The sequence below is a fragment of the Spinacia oleracea genome, chromosome 2 (genome assembly GCF_020520425.1).
Source record: "Spinacia oleracea cultivar Varoflay chromosome 2, BTI_SOV_V1, whole genome shotgun sequence".
In the NCBI taxonomy this organism is placed as follows: Eukaryota; Viridiplantae; Streptophyta; class Magnoliopsida; order Caryophyllales; family Amaranthaceae; genus Spinacia; species Spinacia oleracea.
Genome location: NC_079488.1, coordinates 92,225,785 through 92,246,732, shown reverse-complemented (window position 1 = coordinate 92,246,732; position 20,948 = coordinate 92,225,785). Strand labels below are relative to the sequence as shown.

General features: G+C 35.0%; 1 protein-coding gene across 3 annotated transcripts; it reads left to right on the top strand.

The window, feature by feature from the left end:
- Positions 1-3,841: 3,841 nt before the first annotated feature.
- On the top strand, positions 3,842-16,805 carry LOC110790095 (isochorismate synthase, chloroplastic). Of its 3 annotated transcripts, none has more exons than XM_021994843.2 (15): positions 3,847-4,304; positions 7,838-8,076; positions 8,983-9,100; positions 9,217-9,333; positions 9,413-9,559; positions 9,688-9,762; positions 9,851-9,919; positions 11,064-11,182; positions 11,296-11,353; positions 11,534-11,644; positions 13,339-13,423; positions 14,344-14,441; positions 14,656-14,748; positions 15,291-15,347; positions 16,306-16,805. In XM_021994843.2, the coding sequence occupies exons 1-14, from the start codon at positions 3,960-3,962 to the stop codon at positions 15,339-15,341; spliced, it is 1,725 nt and encodes a 574-aa protein (XP_021850535.1). In that variant the 5' UTR covers positions 3,847-3,959; the 3' UTR covers positions 15,342-15,347; positions 16,306-16,805. The 3 variants fall into 3 exon arrangements, with proteins under 3 accessions (XP_056693302.1, XP_021850535.1, XP_021850536.1); XM_021994844.2 differs by lacking the exon at positions 3,847-4,304 and adding an exon at positions 6,858-7,194; XM_056837324.1 differs by lacking the exons at positions 13,339-13,423; positions 14,344-14,441; positions 14,656-14,748; positions 15,291-15,347; positions 16,306-16,805 and adding an exon at positions 12,360-13,300 and having other exon boundaries at positions 3,842-4,304.
- The last annotated feature ends 4,143 nt before the right edge of the window (positions 16,806-20,948 follow it).

Sequence of the window (20,948 nt, the reverse complement as noted above, 5' to 3'; positions counted from 1 at the left end):
GAAATATGGATCGTATCGAAAATATAAATATTATCCAAGTCGTAGATGTTGCCGGAAATGGAAACATGGTACGTATCGGAAAATATTATCGGAAATGGAAATATTGCCGGAATCGGAAATATTGCCGGAAACGAAAAATATTGTCAGAATCGGAAATATTATCGGAATCGGAAAATAATTCCGGAAACGGAAATATTAAATATTTGTTCGAAATTGAAATTGATTCCGGAATCGGAAATATTGAATATTGTTCGTATCGGAAATGAATTCCGGAATCGGGAAATTAATCGGAAGCGTATCGTACGAATTAGCATCGGACGAGGCCTGCCAGACGAAGGCCCAGCACGAAGCCGGGCCATCGCCCAGCAAGCCAGCGCGCCACAAACGCACCAGCCAAGGCTGCGCCAGGCCCACCGCAAGGCAGGCCCAGCGCGCGCCAAGGCTACGGCAGCGTGTGGGCTTGCGGCAGTGGGCTGCGAGCTCGCGGGCTGCGCGCGCGCGCATGGCGCCCCTCGTGGGCTGCTGTGCGTGCGTGTGTGTTTGTGTGCTACTCGAATCCTAAAGCTACCGGGATTTGTCATATGATTAAATCTAATCCTAAAAGATTTAGTTTATTTAATTAGAATCTAGTAGGATTATAATTAAATTAGTATCCTAATAGGATTCCAAATCCTTTTCCATAACTCTATAAATAGGTGCCTAGGGTCACATATTTACATCGAGCATTCAAGTATTCAAAGTGAGTTTTTGAGAGCAAAATTCAGTCATACAATTGCCTATAAAGTGCCGAAAATTCTAAGTACCTTAAGGGCGATTCTAGTTGGTCAATCTTAAGGCGGATCCGGACGTGCTGTGGACTATCTACGGAGGGACGACACTTGGAGTCCTAAAGACTTGTTCTTGTTCGGTTCGGGCGCAGCTAGGGAGGGCACGCAACAAAGAGTATGCATCTAAACTATGCTAAATGATTATGTGTAAATAATATGTTTTCCTGACTTTATGGTTTTTCCGCATGATTTATGAATTGTCATATGTATCATAACCTAACAAATATGTGGAAAAAAATCATAGGAACAAGATGACTTTGAGATAGGTCTCAACAGAGCCGAAGATGATGACCAAAACACAAAGAAAGTCAATGACCCTCCTGAACAGGAACTCACCAACAATGACGTAGAACATGTTCATGAAGGAACTGGAGAAGGAAGGATTCAACAAGAACACACAGGAACTCCCGTCAAAACAGAAGCAGAAGAAAGAGATGAAGCTACAGAAGAAGAACATGGATCAATACCGATTTCCCTGTTCAAGCCAAGACCCTGGAAACAACAAACCTCCTATCCGATGGATCTCATAATTGGAGACATCTACAAAGGAACACAAACCAGGTCCAATTAAGAAACTTATGTGCATTTCATGCGTTCCTATCAATATTGGAACCTAGGAATCACTTTGAAGCCCTTAAAGATGTTGATAGGATCACAGCTATGCTAAACGAGCTAAATGAATTCACGAGGAACAAAGTTTGGCATCTTGAAGTCAAACTGGAACATCAAAAAGTGATCGGCCTAAAATGGGTATTTCGGAACAAGTTAGACAAGTATGGCACCATTGTGAGAAACAAAGCAAGACTTGTGGTCAAAGGCTACAATCAACAAGAAGGTATTGACTATGAAGAAACTTTGCTCCTGTAGCTAAATTAGAAGCTATAGTATGTGAAAAAGTAGATTATGCAAAAATCCGAAGACATACTAAGTACATTTTTAAAAACAATGTTGATATTATTAGTGATTTTATACACATATACGTCATTTGGTTGTTTGGGTTAGGTAAGAGTTTTTTGAAAGGTTTTACTTTGAAACCACAAAAACATTATTAGATGAATAAAAATTCAAGATAATTAATGATTTTACATATTTTGAAATGTAAATTGAAGTGACATTATACATAAACTTAAACAAAATCCATAAAAACCAAATAAATGCGGTTAAGTTAAATTATCGGACGCTAGATTGAGGGAGGCAATATTTAGTGTCTACAATATTCATTATATTAAAATATACCATACTCCCTCAATTCGTTTTTTTTTGTCTTAGGTTTAGTAGATTGAGATTTTAACCGTGAATGTTCTAACCTTGATACATATAAGAATAACATATTTGTGTGTGATTTTACAAACAAACATCGGGATTTTATGATCTAAAATAAGTTTGGATATACTTTATCCATATATTATTAGGAACTAAAGTTTTATGTTATTTATTACTCTCTTCGTCCTTTAATACTCGCCCGGGTTTGATCGCCACATAGTTTTAGGAAATTTAATTGACTTATTAGTGTATTAGGTGGTAGTTGATAGCGGAGTATTTTTTTTGATATTGTTAGTGGATAATGTGTCAAACTTGTTTGAGGGGAGGGTGAGGGGTTGAAATTTTTAATATATACTTCGTATATATTCACTTCCTTAGGTTATTTGTAGAGATGGGAAAATCTGATACGACACCATAACACGACATAAATCGGACACAAAAGCGGGTTAGTATAAGTGTTTATGATTCGTTTAATTAAAGGGTTAACACGACACGGAACGTTTAATTAGATGTCTCAGGTTTGTGTTGAGATTCTCAACACGAAACTGACACGATTAAAACCTCCCAAGAAAAAGACAACCAGTACTTTAGTGTATTTGGTGATTAATTACCATTTATAATGGAACTAACTCTATTGAACAAACACGGCATGAACCGGACACAAAAATTAACGGGTTAGTATCAACAGTTTCGGACACGATTAAGTAAACATGTCAACAAAACACGACACATTTATGAAACGAGTCAGGTTATTGTTGATGTTTTCTAACTCGTCTATATTCGACATGAACGCGACCCGACACAATATGTTTGTTAGCTCTAGTTATTGAAAGATTTTAACTTTGAAAGCATAAGACAAAATACATTTTGAGATCATTACTGATTTATAGATTTTTGAGGTAAAACTAAAATGACGTTAAGATTAAAAAAAAGACTTGTTGTATTTTGTTAATCATATTTGTAATATTCACATTATTCACAGTGAAAAAGAATTTTATTATAAGAATTTTAGTAGACCATATTCATGGGAGATCTTGTTTTATTTATCTCGATTTATAGATTCTGAATATCAACATTTATATTTTTTGGACATACGTATTTAGGGATATTTACGTTTAAATATTGCATTGAAACATGTGCAAAAGACATTTATTTTAATATGAACAAATATTTCTCCATTACATATAAGATGGCGTAATATGGTGAAATATTCCCCCCCCCCCCATTTTCTTCCATTATGAGGCTTCTTACCAAAAAAAAATCAAAATTTTGCATTGACAAAATTGTTAAATCATCAATATAGTTAAAGTACGGAGTGATAGTTAAGCTAAATTTGACGGAAAAATATCACAAATTAACTTCTTGATGTAACCAACTAGGATGGCGTGGGTGGTTAATGACTTATTGCTCGTTAACCAAGGTTTCGGCATCGAGTCTTAGATATGGAAAAAACCTTAGTTGGGAGGAATGTTATCCATCAAGATACCCATATACACTTTCGCAAGAGATTATTCCATTTGTTAAAAGCGGTGAGAACTCCTCGTACTAGGGAAAAAAAATAACCTCTAGTCTCTAGAACTCTAGATGTGTAACAATGACAACCAATCCCATAAAAGTATAAAACTATTGTACACATGACTAAAAAAGCCAAATTGGCCATACTTAAGTCCATAACATCCAAAAAGGTAACAGCTGAAAATGACACAGTTTAAAGTTTTGGTCCACCAAAGACTAGAGAGTAAAGAGTAAAGAGTGCAGAAACAAAGCAAACAGTATTAGCCCCTAGTCCAACTGAAACAAACCAAGAAGCCATATATTATCATATGAATTGCTAGCTGCATACCCATTTCTCTTCTCACCACAAAAACCATGGTTGCAGCATTTTCAGCCGGAAAATACATTACTCGATTCCTTGACTTCGAACCACCGCCGCCGTCACTATTTGCATCAACTAAGCCTTGTTCTATCCAAGCATCTCAAAAACAATACCATCAACTATGTTCATGTTCATGTTCATGTTCATCATCAATAATGTCGTCGTCTATGAATGGCTGCCAAAGTGACCCCAAAATTCCACTCGGAATTGTCGAAACACGGACTCTTCCTCCGGTCCCATCACCGGCATTGGCTTTGGACCGTCTCAAACATACCATTTCCGACTTAAGGTCCAACCTCCAATACTCCAATTTCCCCTCTGGTCTCATCCGCATTCAGGTTAACCTTTTTTTTCCATTAGCAGTTATAACTTATAAGTTATGTTGTTCTATCTTATTTAATTTTCTACACGTGTACAATCGGTTATACCTTAGGTTGTGCATGATACAATCATACAACCAACCAACGTTACACATAATCAATTAATTAATTAATTAATACTTATATTATAAGCTAGTTATGGGCTCATGATAATGAGATAAAACATTATTGAAGTAATGTATGGACTATTGGAGTGTACGTTATGGCATGTGGATTAGGATACGAGCATTATCCTTTTCCTTATCTTAAATATCTATCCTTGTGGTGTAGGATCAAGAGAACACAAGAAAAGTTTCCTCTTTTGTATATTAACTATGTTTATAAGTTTTATTCATTTAATAGTTGATTGCAAATTAATCTTTTACGCCAGTCAAAATTTAAATAAGTTAATACCTTTATGACAAAAGGCAGTTCATCGATTAAAGTTCAATTATTCACTCCAGGCCGTTGTTGATTCCGTACTCCATATATTTGTTTTTATGTAAAAATTTGAGTGACTACGGAATATTTTACAACAAAGTGCCTTTAAATATTTTAATAACAAGAAACAAATTCAAAGTAATTTTTTATTGATCAAGTTAGCAGTCTCAAATCTCAAGATAGTTGTTCGTATAATTCTTAAATGGACTTGGTCCACACTAAATTTATTGTGGACCATGTCTTAAAAATAAAGTTAACAATTTGTACCTAATTTATTTTGGCATTTTATTAGGATTATTATGGGAAAAAATATCTAATTAGTGTCGTTGATACATGTTGTGCTTGAATAATGTGATTTTAAGTCATAATTCGCTTTTAAAAATACAGGGTTACTATGCTTCAAAAAATGGTTGCTATGTCTAAAAATGTTGGTGTTTAATTTATTATAGTTACTATATAAACAATAAATGTCACTATGAGTGTAAAAATGTGCTAGTGAAAATTATTGATTTTGGGTCCACACTAATATTATTCCAATAAATAGATTCTAGTAGTAATTTTTTTTTTTTTTTTTTCTTCTTTTAATATCCAACTGAGAAGAGGGATTCATTAATTTGATAAATAACGAAACACATGTAGACTTGTTACTCATACAAGAATGCATGTCTAAACTAAAGCTTAGCCATACAAGATGATCGTCATGACTAAACTAAAACTTAGACATACAACAAGATCATCATCATGACTAAACTAAAATTTAACAATTGAATAAGCTAAAATTAAAACATATAATCATCCAAATTACCTTTTTAATTGTCTTATTGGTCGAACTCAACTCGTTTAGTTGGTCTCTTATATAACTTGTCACACCATTAATTTGATGTCCGGTGTGACGCTTCACATAAGAAATTGTATCGTATTGTCAACAACAAATTTTGATTGAGTATAAAACACGACGCCATATATGAGTAAAATCGCCTTGGATCAATGGTCAACGACCTGTTTATGTTGTTCCGCCCATTTTAATCGCGTTCGAAAGCATTTGACCAATACGTGCTTCTCTTTTTTATTTCCTTTACTCCGTACTTCAGTTTCTTATATTTCTATTTTTATTTTATTTTATTTTTTCTTCTTTTTTTTTCTTTTCTTTTGTTCTAAATTTAATTGTAAACCTTAATGCCTTTAATTATAACTCCAATTTCTAAGAGATACCACTGTATAATTTTATAATTACTACTTATATAATTTTGATGTTACTTCTCAAGTTCTCATACATGTGTAGTAATTTAGAGTCACTACTTATAAGATATAGAGATTACTGCTCATATTATTTAAAGTTAATACGTGCTTATTTATTTTGTGATTACTAGTTATTTTGTTTTGAGTTGCTACAGCTATGATGTAGAGTTTACTACTCATGGTTAGAAGTTAGAACTACTATTTCGTTATAAATATAATACATTAGGAAGTTACTTTAATTTTTAATTAGGGTTACATGTCGTATGTTGATAGTGTTACCTTTATGGGTCTGCCTGGTATGAGTGTAATGGGCCAGAAAAATTGAAGGGGTAGTTATTATGGGTCAAAAATATAAGCCTGGTATGAGGGTATATTTTAAGGCCCGAATTTTTCACCCCTATTTGAGGGTAAATCATTACTCTGGCCTCCCCTAGTGCAACAATTACCCTGTAAATATTCACACAAAAACCCTTTATTTTCTCTCTCATCAATTATCCCTCCCATCTCAACCCTTCCTTCACCACCAGCTTTTCTTGCCGTCGTCCTCCCTTTACCGCCAGCTTTTCTTGCCGTTGTCCTCCCTTCACCGCCGCCCCTCTCTCTCGCCGCCGTCCCTCTCTCTCTCCTCTGCCCCTCTCTCACACCGCCGTCCCTATCTCTCCTCTGCCCCTCTCTCACCGCCGCCGTCCCTCTCTCTCCCTGCCCCTCTCTCCCCGCCGCCCCTCTCTCACCGCCGCCGTCCCTCTCTCTCCCTGCCCCTCTCTCCCCGCCGCCCCTCTCTCACCGCCGCCGTCCCTCTCTCTCCTCTACCCCTCTCTCGGTCTTCTTTTTCATTTTGGTGAGGTATTGGAAAAAATAATTGTCGCCATTGATCTTTGTCTTAAAATTCGTATATGATAATGTCATTAATATCCATAGCCACCTTCTTTACGGTGGTCGCCGTTAATTGAACCACCGTAGAATGGTGGTGCTTACTCGGTAATGGTAGAGATATTAGGAAACAATTATTATTTTAGTTTTATTTGGGGAGTGAAAATTACTCGTATGCCAAACTAGTAGAAAGAGAAAAATCCCCTCTAAATAATTTCCCCAATAATTTATACTTCCGCATATATTACCCCTTGAAAATGTAGAGTCGATCCAGGCGAGGCCTATATGTTAGGCATAATTGCCTCTAATATTACTCATGGTAATTTCTATTTCTAATTGGTTACCGATACTTAAAATTTCATTTACCTTTATAGTTTTAACATACTTACTCTTAATCTACTTATTTAGTCACTTAAAACATTAGGAAGTAATTTTAGTATTTTTTATATGTTAATAATGTTACTTTTAAGTAATAGACACAATTACTACTAATATTACTAAGGGTTACTTCTATTTGTAATTGGTTACTTTTATAGTTTTAGTAGAGTTAATTACTTTTAATCCAGTTACTTGGTCATTTAATATATTAGCACATTACTTTAGTTAGTGTCTTATTATGATTACTCTTTGTATGTTACTGGTGTTACTTTTAAACAACCGTCACAATTACTAATAAAATTCATAAGGGTTATCTATATTGCATCTTTGGCGCTCATACCTAGTTAATGTTATGGTAGGTTAACAATTGATCCAGATTGAATTTTATTGATATAAATTTGTGCTTTTAATCTATAATTGTTGTTACTCTTGAAACATACGGTCACACCACACCATCAATTAATGGTGTGGCTTTCCCGTATGACAATTATCCTTCGTATATTATGCCCATAAAAGATTTTGGCGGACATTTGTATATAAAAGCAACATTTTTTTAAAGTACCTGTAAATTTTAATTTTGAAAGGTACCAATTGAACAAGAAATAGAAGCCATTGATTGGCTTCGTGCACAACCCCATCACCAGGAACTTCCCCGCCTTTTCTTCTCCGGTAGACGTCAATTCAACGGCTCCGATGTCATCAACGGAAACCACAATGGTAACACCCACGGCCATGATCTCATCAACGTCGCAGGTTTAGGTGCTGCCGTATATTTTCGGCATTTTCGCGCTTTCTCCTTTGATGATTGGAGATCAATTAAGAGGTATTCTTCTTCAGTTTCTTTTAAATTCTTTGATATCTTGTTCAAATTCTAGTGAAATTCTGTTAATTTGCTGTTGTTTCTATATTACTCATAGAATTTAAATCCACATTTTATTTTGGCGGATGAAAATTTGCTAAAACTAAGCTCTTAAATTTGTCTTAAATTGTTTCGAGTTGTGAAATTGTGATGTAAGACCAATATAATTTGATTTATCATGAAAATTATTTGCTTACAATTGTCTATTTTTAGCTAATGATATGAAATATGACATAAAATTGACTTGTACAAATCAAATACATGACCTAATATTTTGTGACCAAATTAAAAAAAACTAGGGTTGTGTTTAGACAAAGGATCGAAAAAATCTCTAATCTTGGAGAGGCCGTGATACCATGTTAAACTCAGATAAGTTTAGATTATATAAGTTCATCAATTTTTTTTTTTCCAGACATTTTAACACAAAAATAAGTTTATTTCAGACAAAATAAGTTATTTTCAGATAAAATAAGTTCAGATAAGTTCAGTTAAGTTCAGATAATATAAGTTCAGTCAAAATAAGTCCATTAGAACGGAATCAAAATAAGTGTACTCTATAGTCGAATTTGGTAATTTGTTGTGTATCAGAGAAATTTCTAGGAGGAAATTTGAAGTTGGTAATGCTTATTGATTTCCTTTTTTTTTACTAGGCCATGATTTATTGCAATTTGCAAGTAATGCCTCGAACCAAGGTAACCAACTACGAGTAGTATATAAATTAAAAATGACATAATTTCATCACATCATACCCTGAATTCATATATGAATTATGTAATACGGAGTACAAACTCTTTAAGTTTCAAGTTAAAGTAGGATGATAAAATATTTACATGATTGCTAACCTTATACTGAAACGTGGGTGGTTTGAAGGTTCCTGTCAAAAACTTGTCCTTTGATTCGTGCATATGGAGCTATCCGTTTTGATGCAAATGTGGACATATCAAAAGAATGGGAGCCTTTTGGTTCCTTCTACTTCATGATTCCTCAGGTAGACACACTTGATCTCTCGCCTTATTTTATAACATGTAGATGCTTGTTAATGAAGCACTGCTATCAGGTATCATTTTAATATATGAACTACCCATTGTTAGAGATGAATGACAGGTTGAGTTCGATGAGTTTGAAGGAAGGTCCTTGCTGGCTGCTAATGTTGCATGGGATAATGGCCTTTCGTGCCCTTTGGAATCAGCAATTGATTCCCTTCAAGAAACCTTGGATCAGGTAATAAATCCTTGTGAACATTGATTGTTTTGCTTTGAACTATGAGCTTCTCTTCAGTGAGTTTTATTTAATGCCACAGGTCAATTTTGTCATCTTTAAGTCGGACGAAAAGTTTCCTAAAACAACAATTCAGGCCGATGTATTGCATATCCCTAATGAGAAAAATTGGGACATTGCTGTTACAAAAGCATTGAAGATGATAAGAAGCAGCTCAGCTCTCACAAAGGTATCAAATTCGGGACACTATATTATACGTATTCAGTGAATTTCTGACGTCTAGCCCCTTTATATATCATACGTAGTCAGTATTTTACATGACTTTTTGACTTACATTTTATTCTTATGTGATACTAGGCTGTACTTGCACGTAGTAGCAGAATCTTTACTACTTCCGATATTGACCCCCTAGCATGGTTAGCTTGTTTACAGGTAGTCTACCTTTTCAGTTAAAGTTGTGATATCCTGCAAACTTTGTTGGTCAAGTTTAATAGCCTAGTTCCTTGAACTATTGTTGTAGGTGGAGGGAGATAATGCTTACCAATTCTTACTTCAGCCACCCAATGCACCAGCTTTTATAGGAAACACTGTAAGTGTCCAATGCCCCTATCTATATTTTCACATTGGTGGTAGTTTGCCAATTTGAAACTTGTAAGTAGCTTGCTTCCTTCTGTAGTAGAATGTAATTCAGAAGATCTCAATATACCAAAAAAGTTGACTTATGTAATCCAGATCCTTGTTTCACAAGATGAGCAACTGATTCTATGATGCATAGTTCACATGGACAACAGTTACAACATGTGGTGTTTCCTAACAGTATGAACTTGAGAATAGATATACTGCATTTCTTTCAGTGTCCTTGATAAAAATGGAAGATGTCATAGCAGATTTTTGGAGCCCTTTATGAAATCTCAATTCTATTCTTACTTTGTTAGACCCCATGGACAACCAACTACTAGGCTGACTGACTTCAGATGAACTAGATATGGTTCTCACTATACAAGTATGCAGTCTATAATTTTTTTTTTCAGTTTATTTATGCTCTGTCTATCTCCTGTTTTCTTTTAACCTCCTTCACTTAAATTATTACCCAACCTAATTTATGTATATATTTGTTTGCTTAAGCAAGCATCTTTTCTGACTACTCTATGCGCAATATGGTAGCTTGAGCTTCTGAGTTGGTGCTGTTTGTTCCTCAACTCAACCACCATGCGTGTTTGTGTGTCTGGAAATTATTATGTGATTTGATTGATGGTGCGTATAGTTATATTATTTTTTTGGCACTCATATAGGAGTGTAGCAAACTGTAAGGCTTCCCCTAAAATAAAAAGTTAAAAAGCTGTAAGGTAGATTTCCAAGTAAAAGAAGTACTCAAAGATAAAGCAGAAAGTATAAGGTAAATAAGCTTGCAACAGAAAATTCTGCGTCTACATTTCTATATGAAGTATCCTCGCCATCTTATGACCAATGATTTCATATTTCTCTCCTTTGTGAATTCCCTCAATTTCTTCTTTTATGTGGATGAAATAAGAATCAGTTATCTTGTTTCATCTTTCTGTACCAAGAGTGATGTCCTGCTTCTGCAGTCCTGCACCCTTTATTTGCTAATAATGTTAAGGTCGTGATTGGGACTGAATATAGGATGATGAAACTTGACCAGTATGGTATTGTGAAAATATGTATGTCATTTGTGCCTTTGTGTTGTTAGTAACCATAAAAAATTCTATGAATAGCCAGAGCAGCTGTTTCACCGAAAGAAACTTAGCATTTGGAGTGAAGCTCTGGCTGGAACCCGAGCCATATGTGGATCTTGGGTTTTAGATCATAAAACAGGATTGGATCTTCTCTCCAGGTTAAGCCTTCTTTAACAATAAATGGCCATATCATTTCTTATATCTGCTATAGAAATATGATTCCCGCCGTGGTTGAGCTGACAAGTTCTATTTCTGTTCCATTGTTTGTCAGCCCCAAAGACGACTTAGAGTTTACAATTGTAAGGGAGTGTATAAGGAAGAAACTTGAGGTGAGTGAATCTTTTTTAGCTAACAGAAATTATGTTCTTTATAACGAAATTCCTGTCTTGAGCAGAAACAATTTATTGAAGTATCATAAGGTTTCCTACGGAGTATTTTTTCCACACTACTTTGGTCCAGAACTGAATTAATGATACCTTGTGAAAGATACTTATGTATTTTTTTTACAGGCTGTTTGTAACACAGTAATAGTGGATCCCCAGAAAGCAATTCGAAAGCTTCCCAGAGTACAACATCTGTATGCTAATATAAAAGGAAGATTGAGAAATGAAGATGATGAGGTATATACATTATGAGCTGTTAATGGTTTGGAATAAGTGTTCTGCTTCTAATGTGAAAGATTCCATATTGTATCAGTATGCTCCTGTTGTCCCTGTCTCAGTTTACTTGATGGGTTTGAATTTTTCTGCCTATAAAAGTTAATGGAGAATTTATTTTTAGGGGAAATTTAACCTAGATCATTAATCTCGAGGCAAACTGTCCATGATTACATACGGGGTGACCTTTGCAGGGCAGTGATTAACCCAAGATTTTTCAATACCAAAATGAACTAGCTTAGCAAGGTGATGCGCAACGATGTTGAAGTTAATAAAGCATTTGTTTACATGCAAAGAAGATTTTTGTTAGGGGACACCAAATATTTTACTCTATTTTGAACAAACAAGTGGTAACATAACCATCTTATGAATTCGGCTGAAGTACAAGAAAAATGGGATTCATGTTCATGGGAAGTTCACTGTTATAATTGTGTCTTCTCACTGAAGTTTAGACCATGTCTGGAGAATTACTAGCCTTAAGTCCAAGGTTTCTGTCGCTATCTTTATATTTAACTTAGCCTCTAACCATTATCTTGAAGATAATGGAGTTCTTTAAGTAATGATAACTGGATTATTATGTTTCCTCTATTGGGAAAACTGCTATTTTTTTATTGGTTCCCTCTCTATGTTCGAGTGTGGATTATGCTTTATTTGCTCAGCAAGTAGCACTATTATGCAGCTAAGGTTGAAGCCACAGCCTAAGAAGGCCTTAACATTAACATGAAGTCAGAGAGGTGGCTTCATCGGGGAATTTTTTTTCTAAACCAATTCTGCAAATCATGATGCTCTGAAGCTCATCTTTGACATCTTAGGTATTGCCAACTAAAATTCCACTTCCATTGCCACTAGGATCATGACATTCCTTACCCGTGCCAAGTCAGTCTCAAATTGAACTCAAACCATTCCCCTTTCTATCTAGATGATTAAGTTAGTTAGTCAGACTGTGGATCTAGTGATTGTGGTTCTTACATTGTTATTAATTTTCTATGTAGTAAAAAAAACTCAACCTACAAGCTACCATGCCCAGCATATAATTTAGTTTCCTGAACTAAAGAGATATTTTGAAGTGTTGGTAATTTGTTGATTGATAATTGATGTCTTTATATTGATTGATCCTTTATCAGCTTCGACTTACTTATCTCAGAAATCAGTGCACTGAGGGATCCTTATCTGATTTTTAACTTAAGCAAGAAGTTCACAACAGTAGAATTCACGGGCCTTAAATGCTAAGTCCTTGTTTGGTACTAGTCTTTTCTTTTGTGCTGGGTTCCGAGATTGCCCCATGTTGTATGCCTTGTGGATGTTTAGGAAAAAGGTCCAAAACTAACTTAGTTTCTCTATCCAACAATATTATATTTCTGTTTTGGTGTCTCATGTTAAGGGCCTTAATCCATTTTACTCGTCAACTTTTGGTGTAATTTAACAGTGTTAAGTTTTTAACACCAAACTGCATGGATTGGGTTGTATTGTAATTGTTAGTCACAGTTTAACATAAATGAATCTTTAATAAAGAATTATCCAGTATGTATTATCGTTAGGAAAAGAGGATTTTTTCTTTCTTAGGAGAAAGAGATGGTTGTGAGTGTATTTTGTATAGATTGTACATGTAACTATACTGATAATGTTAACCTTTATCTGCTTATTGATTTACTTTTCAGTTTGAGATTTTATCTTCTCTTCACCCAAGCCCAGCTGTATGTGGATTTCCGGCTGAAGATGCACGTTGCCTAATTGCAGAAACTGGTACCCCGTAGTTTCGTTGGCTTTTCTATATCTATATTATTTGTTTTTCTACAATTTAAGCTATATTGAATTAAAGTGAAAACTACTTCGTATATAGTTGCTGCTTCATCAGTGTATGACAGTTACAGTAAACAAGGTCTAAGTCGATACTGTATAATCAAATGGCTTCTGTATAGTTGTTTGGCTGGGTTTTTTTTCTTGTTCAACGATTAACTATTTTTGAAATTAAGGAACTTTTTACCCCATGATCTCATACCCTTCACAGTTCACACCCATTATGAAAAGAATAGAGCTTATGTTGTACACCCTTGGAGTGGATGCTGGTTTATAATCTAATAAAAATTATTGATGGCTCACAACCCTAAATTTGTTGGCATGAGAGCATTCTGGGCTTCATCGTTGCGTATAGTTGTCATCTGAATTTCTTTACCATACTGCTTAATTGTTCCTCAAAATGTAGCATCAGGAGCTATGTCATATGGGTTTGGGATTATCAACAGTTGTCATCCTTAACTTCATGAAGTTACCAAAAAATCTGATTTCTATGTTGTTTAAAGTAACGTTTTCCATCACTCAATTTTGCTTGAAACCCTAACTTACCGTAGAAACTGATTTGGAGGTACTTAGTGTGCTTAGTAAGGAGTTTATGCTTGTTCTGCATCATACGAAGTATAAAAGCTACAGCATATGTCATGTCGATACATTAGAAATAATTCTGACTTCTAGTTTTTTAAAGTAATTTCTTTTCCATTTTCGCTAACAAATTCAGTACATCCTTGTGTGCTGAGGATGTCGCCTATTGTTGTATTGCTTAACATGTAATTTTTCTTCTCATACTCGGTAGCTCCTCGAATGTTCAACTGTGTGATTTGCATGGTATGGTTTTCCCATATTTTTTCATCTCATAAATATGTTTCCAGAAAACTTCGACAGAGGAATGTATGCCGGTCCTATTGGTTGGTTTGGAGGTGAAGAAGCTGAATTTGCGGTTGGGATTAGGTCTGCATTAGTAAAGAAGGTCAGCTATGGAACTTTGTCTTATGGCAGTTCTGACTTCTGATTGAAAACTATGAATTTCTGTTTTCCTGAGACCAGGGGATGATTACGCGCAAATTAGTTTTTGAATTATTTGTTTATTGTCTTGTCTGGCTTGAGCTCGCTTGAAGTTGTTGCGAATTCATTTTCCCATCTTTGTATATAAGGCCAAAATAAATTGGTAATCCATCTTACAGGATCTGGGTGCTTTCTTTTATGCTGGAACTGGAATAGTTGAGGGAAGCGATCCTTCATTAGAGTGGGAAGAGTTGGAGCTGAAAACTATGCAGGTTTTTCCCTCTCTCTACTTGTTCTTGCTTCTTGATCCTACTGTTCCTGCGTCTTGGCTGCTGGTAGCCAAGGCAGCCGAGGAGATCAACACGACTTAGCTTGTGTAACTTACATTTGTGAACAGAACACATATGCGGAAGCAATGATAGTTATTGCTCTCTTTTCTCCTTTCATAAGATCATTCTTAATAGAGTCCCTCTGATAATGGCATGGCTCAGTAGAAAGCTTTGAAGCTTCCGTAGTTGGTTAAAAGAGGTTGTCAAAAATTAATTTACATCGAAGGACTCGTAATTGATCAGTTTGGGGTTCGTTCATTATCATTTTGTGTTTCTAAAACCAAAATATGAAAACCACAAAAAGTAGTTTCCAGTTTTTTGTTGTCAGTTTTCGAAATCAACATGAATACCATAAGTATGATTAGTTTTTAGTTCATGATTCAATCTAAATAATATGACTTACAAAACCAAAAAACTAAAAACTGAAAACTGTCCGTGATATCGATCGAGCCCTTACTTATTAGTTTGATGGATTTCCTGTACAGTTTACCAAGTTGTTGAGACTTGAGGTGCCTCTGTTGCATACTGTGACATGACTCCAGGTACCACTTCTCTCATATATGTAATCTTCTCCCGTGTGTGCTGGAATAGTTAAATTAGTGTTCGTATTACTTCCGTTGAATATTCTAGTTTTATTTATGTTATTTTTATAAGGGGGAAACTAAAGGAAACTCTTCATCTACCATTGCCTTGTGAGGTAGCTATTGAAATGATTACAAGAATGTCTGTGTAACAAAATGAAGCCTTGAAAGAAAGGTTCTTTCTTGCATTTTAACATGCCTATGTTATTCGAATAATAGTTTTGCAGAGTGTAAAATAAAAAGAAATGTCTAGAATAAATTAGGGAAATTCAGTGGACGCGGGAGAGAGATAATGGATTGCTAAATGAGTTGTAAACCCCTAAAGTAAGTTCGTTTTGTACTTATACTCTTTGATATGGGAGATAGTAGACACCACTAAAGAGAAACAGTGAGATGTATGAGGACCTGTGTGATCCAACATTTCTTTCGGACTTATTTAATTAACCTATAGTAATCCAGATCCTTTTAACACCGTTGTATATTTGTATAATTGTATCACCTTCCAGTTTGCCAGTTCTGTGAATTCTGAACTGGGTGAGAATTTTTTAGTAATCAAGATCCTTTTGACACCATTGTATCACCTTTCAATTTCCTCTGTGTACTATGAATCTGTACCAGGGTCTAATCCTGGTATTATAGTGGAAATTGTTTCGTAATCGCATTTGGTTCAGAGCTTTCATCCGAAGGAAATGTGGAAGAAGTGGCTCACCGCCTTTTTTGCCAGAATTCTTTCTAGTTACCTTCTGACCACTCTTGATTCTCCCATTTCTGTATTTTGAATTTGGTATCACGACTGTCTTATTTCTGATATGTTGGGGTGTTATATTCTGCATTCTTTATAGTCTTACAAGCCAAATTTTGATCATGACACTAATTGCCATTTAATATGCTGATTATTTCAAGTACCTTAATTCAACAGGAACCTATTTTTGTGAGTTTTGGACTCTTTGGGTTGTCGCGAATCTTCTTTGAAGTCGACTTAATTTGTCATCTGGTTATACACCAAACCATACATATACTATTAGCTTCAATTCTCTGCAAGAAGTTTCAAAACTTTCCTGCAAAGGTTCCAAGTACTTTCCGCAGTCAGCCAACTGGAAGTCATATCTCTCAATTCGAGCTCAGCTTGAATTTGCTGGAAGTCGGGGTGAAACAGTGAAAAGTGGAAAGGAATCAAACATTAGATTTACACAAAGATTATATTTGAGATTTACAAGCTATAATTCCAAAGCATGTCATGTAAATAAGTTCATTACCTTTGTGCTTAAGCATATGAAATGTAAGTTTTATACAACAGTTTATTTACTATTTCTGGTATTCTTGGTTGCATAGGTGTAATTAACATTTTGAGAACAAAACACATTTCACTTTGGTTACCTCTAATTTGGAATTTATTTTGCCTAAATAGGTTTGAACTCATCGATTTTTCTAAATTTACCGGAATTTATTTTTCATGATGTGATGTATATTTCCACTTATTCACGGTTTCAAATAAGATACGTTGTAACAATATAAATTCTATCCCCGGCTCCATGGTGGAAGCGTTAATTTTTGGGGTCTTAATCTGCTTTCTTATTGGAAAGAGCTTTTGCATTTTGCTCTTGATGTTCCTGATATCCTTGTTCGTCGAAGTATGGGGGTCGATCCTCTTTGTTTGTTTTGAGGGTAAGATTTGGAAACGGTGGACCATTTATTTCGTCATTGTTCGGTCACTCAGCGCATTAGTGGCATGCTTCTCCTATGGGTCCCTGGGTCCAGCCGGCTTCCCATTCTCCTTTCGTTGACTGGTGTTCCTCTTCTCTTCGCGTATGTTGGATGAAGTTCATGATATGTCTCTTGTGGACAGTTTTGTGGCTTGTCTTTGGTATATTTGGCTTGCTCGGAATAATATTCAGTTCCGTCGAAAATTCTTTTCGGATGATGAGTTTTTAAGTTTGGTTTCTTCTTGGAGTTCTAGCCCGTCCTTGTATAGGAGTTGGTCTCCTTTCTTTGTTTCTCGCCAATCTTCGTATCGTCTTTCTCGTGATCCACCTCTTTCTTTTTATTTGATCCTAATTAATTCTGGATGGAGCTTGGGTTGAGGTTGGGAATAGGACAGATGTGGGTTGGATTTTTCAGGAAATTCCCGTCTCAACGTCAATGTGGGGGTGGGAGTCAAACTTGTTCGGTTTCTTCTGCTACGCGTGCGGAAATGTTTCCGAGGCGTTTATTTCGAATTGTTATTTTCATTGATTCCGCTCAGTTGGTTTCCATTCTTTCCCGACATCTCTCTTCTCCGGTGGCAGTTTCGTGGCTCTTTTTAGATCTCCTCTCGTTTATTAGGAAGTTCAGCCCATGTTTGATCTCAAAGGTCCCCTATTCCGAAGTTTCCTCTGCTCACTCTTTGGCTCACAGCGCGAGGACTCGGGAGTCTCTTCATCTTAGATTTTAAGTTTTTTTAAGTTTGATTGGTTTTCTTTGTTCTTTGTTGTTTTCGTTTGTAGTTCTATTTGTCAAAAAAGAACCAAAAAATTAAAGTTCTATCAAGTTTAGACAATTAATAAGACATATAATTTCGTAATATGTATCGGTCAAAATAACCAGAACAGGTTTCTACCTCTTGTTACATTTATAAATTGTCAAATGGGTCTATGATCAAGTTGTGTCATACTCCCTCCGGCCTTTTTTTTTGTTGCCCTATATTTTTCTTTGGGGTGTCACTTTGAGATTGCTTCATAATTCATACCTTAAATGGTAAATTTTTCAACTTGCTCTCTCTCTCTATCTCTGTCATGATGACCCCATTTTATCAACTCATGTGCATACGGAGTATTATGCACCAATCCTTAATAAAGTGAATTTTAACTTTGGTATAATAAAAAAGACGGAGGAAGTAACTGATACTCTGTAATGGTTTGTGTTGGGTCAATGTGTATATACGGATCAAATGCATTGGATATTAATTTGACTCACTTTATTTATTATCGGATAGCGTTTAAATCGGGTCAGTATATGACAACTCCACTAATCAATATTGAGTTGTATAATACAAAAAGATAAAGAATTGCCGCAAAATGAGGCAACAAAAAAGAGTGTCATGGTAAGTTGATGATCTTAATTTAAATAATAGTAAAATGTGAAACTAACTCGCTTGATAGGGTTTAAATTTGTTAAAAGTACTAGAGTTTCGGTCTCACCTACTCGAGGAGAGAGAGAAGAAGAAGATGAATAAACATCTCATTCTTTGAAGAATCCTGAAACGGTTAATAATAAGAGGAGTTAGTTCAGGCTCCCATTTTGCGTGGAATTCTTGCTAATCTCACTGGTCCCACTTTTCAATCCCTTTCTTTTATGTTTCCACTTAGACAACTTTCTGACAGATGTATCCCAAACATTAAGAAACAGAGTGAATACTATAATTTTTGTTACTTATACGAGTACTTTGTCTACTCCGTAATTACTTGACTTCATAATAAATAAATAAATAAACTTGAAAACTATACTGTTTCTTTTTTTTTTTAAATGTGCGAATAAGATATAAGATAATACAAATTATAAATTGTACATGGAGGAAATTTAAACCTGTGATCTATCATACACAAGCTCTCGGACGTCTCAGCGTTAACCGTTAGGCCAAAACATCGTCGGTAATATACGAGTATCTATCTTGCTACTCCGTATAATGAATTGGGTGATTTGTGATGTATATGCATCTCTCATAAAACTGTTTGTGGAGGCAATGTCAACTAGCTATATTGCTTATTATATTGGTTAAATCCCATATTAGTGGCAAAACTACCTTGATTATTGGCTTTTAAATTACGTTAATTAGTTGGTTTGTACATAATGATAGTATGATTAGTGTAGTTTGGAGGTGATCTATAAAGTTTTTTTTTTTGAGACATTTTGTCTTCTTACGTGAAAAACTTGAGTTATATAAACTACAGAAAATTATTATTTAAACTAACAATTTTTTTTTTTTGAGTGAAAATTAAATACTGTAAATACTTTTAGTTAGATTTATAAACTTTCTTTAGCTACCTTTTTCTTAACATTTAACTAACTTCCAACGATTTTTTCCAATATTAGCTCATTATTTCAACTACTTTTTCATTCTAAGCTAATTTTTCAACCATATCCACGATCAACTTATTTAATAAATATGTTTTCATATTCTTACTAAGTACTAAGTATATGTGCATGTATGTAGCTAGTAATTCCATGACATAAAGTCGGAGTTTTATGTTATATTTTTCTGTTATAATGGAGGCAAAGAAAGATTAAATAACGTAAATAAAGAACGCAGAGATTTAACGTGGTTCACTAACAATATGTTAGCTACGTCCACAGGCAGAGGGGGAAGTTTTATTGATCTTGAGGCCGGAGTACAGATTACAAAACACAACTAGGTTATGACCTAGAGAGTTTATATAGTACTCTCTAAACAGATGGGGAAAAGCTCAGAACATAGGCCAAAACAGATAACCCTAGTCCAGAATAACAGATACCGCCGTGCTAGGGCGTTGCAGTAAGGGGCTTGACCGATTCAAGGCATTATCTAACAATTTCGTACTCCGTATTCACTTTATCATCTTAGTTTTATATACTCGTATTTATTTAAGGATGTCCTAAAATGGGTTTTTTATTACTCCATCTCTTATGGAAAATAGTATATAGGCATGTCAAGTAGCTAGTAATTCCATCATGGGTGAGAATAATTTTATTCAATCCGATATTTGAAATAGAAACCTAACACTGAGTATAACACATGTGTTTTGATTTGTAAATATAGATTAGTTATTTTGTATTTTGTATTAAACAGTTCCGTTTTGTTTAATATATCTTTCAATTTAAGGTCACATTTAATTTCTTTATTTATTAAGACTATATTTATAACGTGCATTAACTCTAAAATTGAATTTTGTATATACATCATATATTCTTAATTACTATGGCTCAACCCTTTGAAAATTTATTTATTTCGAACATTAACATAAGAAATATATATCTCATCGTTACTTGACTCACTTCTCCATTCCTCCACCGATACGGAATATGTACAATGAATATATAAACTTGTACAAGACACATCTCAAAATCTAGTTATTGTCCAATCCAACCGATTTAAAGAAAAAGGAAATGGAAATTGCTTAAGCTCATCTTTTACAAAATACTGATCCGTATGTTTTTTATTTCTTTTACAAACTGAATCAATTAAGCTTTAATCTCTTAATTAGATTTGTGTGATTAGAGTCCCTAATTAAGATAATACTTGTACAGTTGTACGAAGTACATACAACACTATTTTACATTCGTTGTCCTTGAATGACCCTCCTGTCCTTCTGGACTTCGTACTTTTGTAGTTTAGCAGGGGTAAAATTGGGAAAAGCAGCAGACACCAAAACAGAAAAAGGAGGAGCGTACTGTCATGTCAGCTCTGCAACAAAACTAAATCAGCCACACCAGAGTCAGAACGCAGAAGATCGTATGTGGGTCCCATCACAAAATGGAGGAAAACAGAAACTCATCTATGTACACCGGCACCGGCCGTGTTATATTAGAGCACTAACAAATCTTTACCGG

Excerpts from the sequence above, each read along its gene's own strand:
- LOC110790095 (XM_021994843.2), top strand. The coding sequence starts at position 3,960 with ATGGTTGCAGCATTTTCAGCCGGAAAATACATTACTCGATTCCTTGAC. Across the intron at positions 9,920-11,063 it reads CAGCTTTTATAGGAAACACT|CCAGAGCAGCTGTTTCACCG; the intron begins GTAAGTGTCCAA and ends TTCTATGAATAG. Across the intron at positions 13,424-14,343 it reads TTGCCTAATTGCAGAAACTG|AAAACTTCGACAGAGGAATG; the intron begins GTACCCCGTAGT and ends ATATGTTTCCAG.